This window comes from Chiloscyllium plagiosum, chromosome 39 (assembly GCF_004010195.1).
Source record: "Chiloscyllium plagiosum isolate BGI_BamShark_2017 chromosome 39, ASM401019v2, whole genome shotgun sequence".
NCBI lineage: Eukaryota > Metazoa > Chordata > Chondrichthyes > Orectolobiformes > Hemiscylliidae > Chiloscyllium > Chiloscyllium plagiosum.
In genome coordinates this window covers 27,483,611-27,492,687 of record NC_057748.1, presented here as the reverse complement: position 1 = coordinate 27,492,687, position 9,077 = coordinate 27,483,611, and the positions used below count along the sequence as shown (strand labels likewise).

The window sequence follows — 9,077 nt, the reverse complement described above, 5'->3', positions numbered from 1 at the left end:
AGTGGGGGGAGAAGGGAGGACTCGTTCCCGTGGGGAATGGGGGGATAATGGGGGACTCGCTCCCACTGGGAGTGGGAGAGAATAGGAAACTCACTCCCAATTGGATTAGGAGAAAAGTGGGGTACTCAGGTTAGTGAGGGACAGAATCACCTTCCCGTGGGGAATGGGGGGATAATGGGGGACTCGCTCCCACTGGGAGTGGGAGAGAATAGGAAACTCACTCCCAATTGGATTAGGAGAAAAGTGGGGTACTCAGGTTAGTGAGGGACAGAATCACCTCCTGTTCACGTATAACCATTTTGAGAGGGGCAGAATGGCCTCCTCCAGTTCCTGTGTAACAAGTTGGAGAGGCGTTGGAGAGGCGGTGGAAGGCCTCCTCATGCTGGTGTGATCCTCACTGACACTGTCTGTAACAATTTCTCCTTTTCCTTTTTGTCATGTTGTGGGTTTCTCTCCCCACATCTCCTCCGGCCTGCGACCCCCAGCTTTATGAGAATTGGTACAGTGGCCAACCAGACAGTTTCTTTGTGTCTGGTGAAAACTGCGTGGTGATGGTCTGGCACAAGGGAGGCCAATGGAGCGATGCGCCATGTAATTACTTCCTCGCATTCACCTGCAAGAAAGGCGCCAGTAAGTATGCTGCTCCGCCTCCCATCCTGTACTCGGCAAGCCCGCCTGACTCAGCCCTTCCCTTCTCGCTGACCATACCCCTCCTGTCCAGCACCACCACAGCACCTGCAAATCTCTCCTGTTCGAGTGTCCCCTCCCCCAACTTTTCCAAGTTTCTGTTGAACTTACTCCCTTTCAGGCAGCACTTGTCCAAAAAAGCACAAATTCTCCTCACGTCCTCCTCTCTCTGGTTCATTTTTCCAAATCTCTTCAAGCCATGTACGCCCTCTGGTGACTGATCGTCCTGCCAGCAGCAACAGGCTCTCCCTCATTCCGCTTCGATCGAAATCCCCTTCGCGATTTGGAACGCCTCAGTTCAATTCCCCCCTCTTTCTCTATTCTGAGGGAAATCATCCCAACTTCACAGAATCCCTACAATGTGCAAATAGGCCATTTGACCCATCGGGTCCACACCGACCCTTCAAAGAGCATCCCACCCAAACCCACCCAATTCTCCGATCCCTGTAACCAAGCATTTCCCGTGGCCAATCCACCCTAACCTGCACATCCCTGGAGACTATGGGACAATTTCCCATGGCCAATCCACTCTAACCTGCACATCCCTGGACAGTACGGGACAATTACCAATGGCCAATCCACCCTGAATTGCACATCCCTGGACACTATGGGACAATATTCCATGGCCAATCCACCCTGAACTGCACATCCCTGGACACTATGGGACAATTACCAATGGCCAATTCACCCTGAACTGCACATCCCTGGACACTATGGGACAATATTCCATGGCCAAATCACCCTGAACTGCACATCCCTGGGCACTATAGGACAATTTCCCATAGCCACTCCACCATAACCGGCACATCTTTGGACTGTGGGAGGAAACCACAGCACCGACAGGAAACCCAGATATACACAAGGGGAACGTTCAAACTGCACACAGACAGTTGCCCAAGGATGGAATCAAACCTGGGACCTTGACGCCGTGAGGTGCAGTGCTACCCATTGAGACATAGTGCTGCTCCGAATTCTGTTCACGAGCTAAAACCCCTTGTTCCCCAACGATCCTATTGCAGGAAAGCCAAGCAACCTCTCCCTGCCACACGCCCTCCCCGCCCTCTCTCTCTCCAAGGGATGTTTAGCTTGTTTTTCTGTGCTCTGTCTCCCTTCCTGTGGTGGTTGTGTGGATAGGATCGTGTGGGCCACCCCCTGCAGTGCCAAAGGCTCAGTTACTTGGCAAGCTCAAAGTCAGATATGAAACCGACTCGGTCGTACGGTACCAGTGCAAAGCAGGCTTCTCCCAAAGCCATGTACCCATCATCAGATGCCAGGCAGATGGCAGCTGGGAGCAGCCACGGATTGTCTGCACACATGGTGAGTTGCAGTAGCTTCAGCCTGGCTGGGGTGGTGAGGAAAGGGGCAGGGGGTGGAATGTGATATTGCTGGATGCTGTTTAAAATGACTGTGTTGAGGCAGCTTTACCCTGTATCTAACCCCATGCTGTCCCTGTCCTGGGAGTGTGTGATGGAGGGGGATAGGGTAGAAGGAGTTTTACTGTATCTAACCCTATGCTGCCCCCTGTCCTGAGTGTTTGATGGGGGGACAGTGTAGAGGGAGCTTTACTCTGTATCTAACCCTGTGCTGTCCCTGTCAGGGGAGCATTTGATGGGGTCAGTGTAGAGGCAATTTTAATCTAAGGTTAAAAGAGCAGTGGTAGCTCTACTTTCAATTTAAAAGCATAGTCAGGTCTTTACTCTGTATCTAATCCCATGCTGCCCCGTCTTGGGAGTGTTTAATAATGGTAACAGTGTACAGAGAACTTCACACCCGATGTTGGACTGGGGTGGACAAAGTTTAAAAAAAGATCACAACACCAGGTAATAGTCCAACAGGTTTATTTGGAAGGACTAGCTTTCGGAGGACTGCTCCTTCATCAGCTACCTGATTTTAAATCTGGTGTTGTGTGATTTTTAACCTGTTTTATCTGAGGAGTGTTTTATGTGGATAATGTAGGTAAAGCTTTAGTCTATATCCAATCCCAGGATTTACCATAAGTGGAAAGTTGCCCAGTCTTTTAAGGTGCCCTCAATGAATGTTTCCTTGTTCTTTTCCCTATTTCTTGCACAGTTTCCAATTACACCGTGGTGCCCAGTAGCCAGGAAGATGACACCAATTCCTTGGCAGCTATGTTGTTGGAATAAGGAGCTTTGGGAATCTCTCGGGTATCCTACTCATTCCAGATGAGAGGATAGTTCCAGGTCATCACGTCTGTCCAAGCAAATACAACTGGAACTGCTAAACCTCACCCTACATTCTGAAACAGCTGGACTTTTAACTTTGAAAGAATAATTCTGTGTAAAGTCAAACCACTGACCTCCTAGCACGTCCTGTGTGTGAACTAACAGAGGGATAAGAAACACCTTTCTAAGCACTAATAGAAATCCTCTCTCTGAGCTGCTGCCATAAGTTGTGTTAAAGCTTGCCCCTGGCTTCGGGCTCTCTCCCACACTCTATCTAACACTGGGCTGTTTCTGTCCTTGGAGTGTTTAACGGTGTCAGTGCAGAAGCAGCTTTACTCTAATCCCTTGCTGTCCCTGTCCTGGAAGTGTTTGATGGGGGAAGAGCAGTGTAGATAGAGCTTTACTCTTGCATCTAACCCCTTGCAGTCCTTGTCCTGGGAGTGTCTGATAGGGGACTGTGCACCCTGTTCAATGCTTATATTGTGGGAAGTTACTCAACCCTCCACTGGATTGTCCATTGTATATCTTTTTGCACCAGACCATGTCCATTGTTGGTCTCACTACCCTTCAGGTGACTTCTATTGTTCTCAATTCTAACTGTACAAATCAGACAGCCTTACAAGAGAACACGCGGGGTTTTGCTGCTGCTGAATTCATTTGTATCCTTTTACACCTCAAACTATAATAAATTTGAAATGTGCCTTTTCTCTAGTTGTTATTTTTAAATTGGGTCAGTGAAATGAAGCACAGCCTTTAAGTATCTCAAATATCTTTCCAAGAATTACCTTTTCAAAATATTACAACACCTCTTCCAACTCCCATTGTACACAATCCCAATGGACCCAAACCCCTTCCCATTCACTCCTATTGTACACAATCCTATTTAGTTCCAGCATGGGGATTGTTCCTGGTCTCGGCCCATATTGGTTGGTGAAAGGTTATCTTAGTCTGTGCTGTTGATCGACCCCCATTCTCCCAGGAAGAACGGTCACTCAGACATGATGAGAGCTGACGCTTAGGTGAATGGACCCAATGCATGGTGTATCCTCCACAAACTGTGGATAAGAACTGGCAACATCAAGGAATTCAGTACAAAAAAATGAAACCATGGAATGAAAAATTTACAAATTCACAATTCCATTTTAATTCCACAGCATCTTGCAAAAATATGTATTAGCAGCAAGGGAGAACACAAATCACTTCCAAAGTCCAACCACGGAGGGTTTACGATACAGATGATTAGTGTCTCTAAGTGGCTATTAAATGATCATCAGTGAAGACATGGCTAATGCTAGCAGGTAGTGCTTTATAACCTATTTAGAAGTTGCTGTTCCAATTATGTCCCCACTAATAAATATTAGAAACAACAGACTCTAGTAGCTTAGCTCTGGATGGTCACCATTACACATTAGGCCAGTAGGAGGCAACAGCAGTTACATTAGTACAGAGCAAAGAAGTTGTATCCAAGTGCAGGAAAGGCCGTTTGGCATGTCTTGTCAGTGCTGCACGCAGATGTCCTTCAATTCCACCTATCTCCTCTCAGCCACTCAACATCATCTTCAACTTTCCCCCAGCCGTCATCATTCCCACATCTGCTCGTCTTCCTCTTTTTCAAAGCGTCAGTTGATTCAATCCATTGAAGTGTAGTTTCACGTTCCCCCTGTTCTCTGCATGATGACATTTCTCCTGAGTTCCCTAAAATGAACTTATCAATGACTGTTGTTTATATCCATTCCCCCGTCTGGATGAAGGGGTCTGGTACAGAGACACACTGAAACTAAGAACAGGAGAAGGCCATTCAGCCCCACCCTCGGGTCTGTGACAAAGGAACAGGAGGCCATTCAGTCCCCTCCTCGAGCCTGTTACAGAGGAACAGGAGGCCATTCAACTCCCTCCTCGAGCCTTGTTGCACAGGAACTGGAGGAGGCCATTCAGCCCGCTCCTCGAGCCTGTTATGCAGGAACTGGAGACCATCCAGCTCCATCCTTGAGCTTGTTACACAGCAATAGGCGGAAACTTGTCAGCCTCTCTCAAGCCTGTTGAACAGTGAGGGAAGGAATGTGGGGGGATGGTTGAGAGGATGTGTGGTGAAGGTGGCAGTGGGGTGGGGTGATTTTGGGGATGGGGAAGGGAGAGCTCATCGTGGTTTGTAGCAGTAGACCCCATATGCACGGTGGGAGAGTCTGGGGAAGCCGAGGCTGCGCACACCAGGCTGGGGTCCCCCACACCGGGACCGGGGAGAGACAATGGGGTAACGCACACTGCCATCTGCCAGCCAGCCTGGCTCACAATGGTTCAGCCCAGAGAACCTCCAGGCTGAGTACACTTGACCGACCTTGGCCACGGCGGCCCCATCACGGCGACACGCACTAGTGCCCCCAACGTAGTCAAACATGGCAGACTCTTTCCGGAAATACACCGAGCCTGGTTGGAGAAGAAATGGGGGTTAGATACAGAGTAAAGCTCCCTCTACACTGTCCCCTCCCATCAAGCACTACCAGGTCATGGACAACACAGGATTAGGTACAATGTAAAGCTCCCTTTGTTCACCCACCCCCTTCAAATACTCCCAGGATAGTGACAGCATGGGGTGAGATACAGAATTTCATTTATAGTCCCAAGAATCTCACAAAGCATGTCTAAATAAATGTATCACGTGACAATTATTAGGTTCAAGGACAGTGTATGTACTGCTCTACTCATCCAGCAGATGGTGGTATCTGCCTGTTATCAGCAATACTGTCGGAGGGTCAGTGTTAAGGGAGTGGGCACTGTCAGAGGATCAGCACTAAAGGAACGCTGCCCTGTCAGGGTTTCAGCACTGAGGAATCAGACACTGGCAGAGGGTTAGAGCTGAGGGAGAACAGCCCTGTTGGAGATTCAGTGCTGCAGGAGCACCAACCTGTTGGAGGATTAGTGCTGAGGAAGTGGGCACTGGCAGAGGCCAGCGCTGAGGAAGTGGCACTGGCAGAGTCAGCACTGAGTGAGTGCTGGGCTACCAAGTGCTTTGTTGCATCCCAAGGCAGGGCAGGCACTGAATACAGGGAGAAAGACAGGACTGTGGTGTTAGAAACACACAACAGGTCAGACAACATCTGGGAGAAGGAGAATTGACATTTCCTGAAGAGTTTATGCTCGAAATGTCGATTCTCCTGCTCGTCAGATGCTCCCTGACCGGCTGTGCTTTTCCCGCAGTACACTCTTCAACACTGTAGGAATACAGTTGGGAGGATGTGTTCCCTCAAGGTTACTCTGTGGATGTTTGGAGGGATTACCTTTGATGGTGGAGGTGAAACAGAAGGCATCGAAGCGGTCACGCTGCTTGTCCCGGGCTCCATAACTCCTGATTCCCGGTGGCAGGTTCTTGCCCCCACAGGGCTCCCGAGGGACAGCGACCGGATAGTGAACTGTCCCATCTTCCAGCCATCCAGCATTACACCAGTCCAGACCCTTCTGCCACTCTGTCCAAGGGCCCAAAGTCGGAGTTGTCAGCTCAGCCAGATTCACTGATTTGCCAACCACTCCCTTCCCAAAACCTTCCTCCCATCTACAAACTCCACCTGAAAAAAATCTCCTGTCAACACACACCCGCTACCCAAAAACCCTATCTCCCAACAATCCCCTTCCCAACCATCTCTTCTGTCCTTCCTGTTCCTCCAATCGCACTCCACACCACCTGGCCTCCCTACTCCTCCAATCACATGCGCTGCCTCTCCCACCCTCTCTGGTCCTCCAACTGCATGTTCCATCTCTCCCCCTCCCTGCTCCTCCAATGCCTTTTCTGCTCCTTCTGAGACCAAGCCTATGATAGGATAAACAGCACGCAAAAGCTGGAAGGATGGGGCCTCTGATTGGAGGTCAAGGGGCAGCAACTACGCCCTATCCAGCTGCTATCCTATTGTAGTTTTTCAGCTGCACCATCGCCAATTCCTTCAGCACCACCCCACCCCCTTTCTGTTTTTACTTCAAAACTATCCTTTATTCATAAAAATATTTTTCTAAATATGCATAGTCCCAAAGCAATTCAGTTCTGTACAGTAGCATATCAAGGAAACAAACATTGGAGTTTGACTATCTAAACAAACCAGAGACAGCTCTTACATATACAAAGCATACATGCATTTGAGGCACTAGGAGGGTCCGATAATGGACTGGAGAGACTCCCACTTCAGCGAGAAGACCTCAGATGGTGGTCTTTTTCCACTGCCCCTTAGGAGCATCTGCCCCAAGCTTTAGTACATCCCTCAGCACATAGTCTTGGACCTTGGAGTGTGCCAGTCTGCAATACTCGGTCAGCGTCAACTCCTTGGTCTGGAAGAGCAACACGTTTTAGGAACACCAACAAGTTTTGGATAGACCAAAGGGTGCCTTTCACTAGGTTAATGGTCTTCCAGATGCAATTGATGTTTGTCTCAGTATGTGTCCTGGGAAACAGACTACACAGCACAGAGTCCTGCCTCATGGAGTTACTCAGAATGAACCTGGACAAAAAGCACTGCCCTTTCTCCAGACTTCATTTCAAAGGCACATTCCAGAAGGAGATGTGTGATAGTCTCAAGCTCCATGACCACTTTGAGGGCAGCATGCAGGGGCCCAGGCTGACCGGGCGGTACATGAAAGATCTCATAGGTAGTGCTCTTCTCACCACCACCCAAGCAATGTCTTGGTACTTGTTGGAAAGATTTCGCAATGAGACATTCTGCCAAATGACTTTGACAGTCTGCTCAGGGAACAACCCAACAGGATCCACCCACTCTTTTTCCTGCAGGGTCTCAAGGACACTGTGTGCCGATCACTTCCTGATGGTCTACGGTGTTTGCAAATTTCTCCACAAAGGAACCTCAACCCCTTTCCATCAAACCCTTGTGAGAAATAAATCCATAACTCTAATACTGGCGATGAATTTCTGAGGAGAACTACTGGGGTCCTGGATCAGTTGGTATGGAAAATGGGGCATGGCAACAGAAGTGGCCGCCTTTTTAACCTTTCCCAGCAATAGGGCTATTTAGAGAGCACTCAATGATAGTAGCAGAGGTGGTGAGGGGAGAAGGGGTGTGACAATGTAAATTGGGAGTTGTAGGTGGAATCCAAATTTGGCAGAAATTCACAAAGAACAAAGCTAGAATGATATCCCAAAATCCTCATGTCAACTGCTTTAACTGACTGTGAGTGAAGGTTTACAAAGAGCGCCAGAAAGCTATAAACTAGCCCCCGAAAATTGGAAAGTACTCTCTGGTCAGTTTTCTTTCTCACACAATTACTTTGTGCTCTCCTGCTTTCCTCACCACAATGTGACTGGCACATTAGGCACTGCTCTCCTGCATTCCTTACCTTCGAAGAGCTGCTGGAATGTAGCAAGCTTAGCATCCTGCTCCTTGCATGCCTGCACGGCCTGGTAATAGGTGAACTGGTAGCGGCCCTTGTTTACTTGGTATGGAAACACCACGCCTGGTGAAAGAACAGGTACCTATTTTAATTACATCTGGCAATGGGACAGACAGCCATTTTAACCACACACAACAAATGGAGAGACAACTATATTGAGAACACTCATAGCAGGAAGGGCAACTATTTTAGTGCCACCCAGAATGGAGAGATAATCATTTTAAATAGACTTGGCCATGTGTGAGAGGCAGCAGTTTGGAATTGCATATAATTCCTTTCAAGAAGCACACGGCCAAAGCCGTGGACCATCACTTACAGTGAACCACAATGGGCTACTAACTCCAATTATAGAGGATGTTGCAAATCAAAAACAAAACCAGAAATTGCTGGGAAAACTCAGCATGCCTGGCTGCATCTGCAGAGAGAGAATTCACAGTTAATGTTTTGGGTCGAGTAACTTTCTGAAGAAGGGTAACTGGATCCAAAATATTAACTGTGCTTTCTCTCCACAGGTGCTGCCAGATCTGAGTTTCTCCAGCAATTTTTATTTTTGCCCTTGCTGTCAAGTCCTTGTGATAGTCAAGGGGAATAGCTAAGATGTGGGCAAGGTGCGGAAGTGAAGTGAGGCAGAAAGCAATAGAAAGATAGAATGGCGGTATGGGGGAGGGTGGGGAGGAGCTAGTGGTGGTGTCAGGTGTTGGGGGCGCGGGTGTTGAGATTAAGGGGGAGCAGGGTTGGGAGGATCTTGGACCAAATGGCCTCTCCCTGTGGTACAGCTCTCCACCCCACCATTCAACTCACAACCCAAGCACACAACTTCCA

At 48.6% G+C, this 9,077-nt stretch overlaps 2 protein-coding genes across 2 annotated transcripts in view; one reads left to right on the top strand and one right to left on the bottom strand.

Annotated features, from left to right (window-relative positions):
• LOC122542058 (brevican core protein-like) overlaps window positions 1-3,571 on the top strand; it is a gene marked incomplete at its 5' end in the record, with an annotated part of 36,683 nt that extends 33,112 nt beyond the window's left edge. The window contains 3 exons of the mRNA XM_043679348.1: window positions 486-630; window positions 1,822-2,004; window positions 2,758-3,571. Of these exons, the coding sequence (XP_043535283.1) occupies window positions 486-630; window positions 1,822-2,004; window positions 2,758-2,831 (402 nt within the window). The remainder of the gene's footprint in view (window positions 1-485; window positions 631-1,821; window positions 2,005-2,757) is intronic.
• A 94-nt stretch (window positions 3,572-3,665) lies between these two features.
• The window catches only part of LOC122542057 (hyaluronan and proteoglycan link protein 2-like), a 6,443-nt gene continuing 1,031 nt past the window's right edge, over window positions 3,666-9,077 (bottom strand). Inside the window, exons 2-4 of the mRNA XM_043679347.1 lie at window positions 8,202-8,318; window positions 6,146-6,331; window positions 3,666-5,294 (exon numbers count right to left, since the gene is read on the bottom strand). Of these exons, the coding sequence (XP_043535282.1) occupies window positions 5,008-5,294; window positions 6,146-6,331; window positions 8,202-8,318 (590 nt within the window). The 3' untranslated portion in view covers window positions 3,666-5,007. The remainder of the gene's footprint in view (window positions 5,295-6,145; window positions 6,332-8,201; window positions 8,319-9,077) is intronic.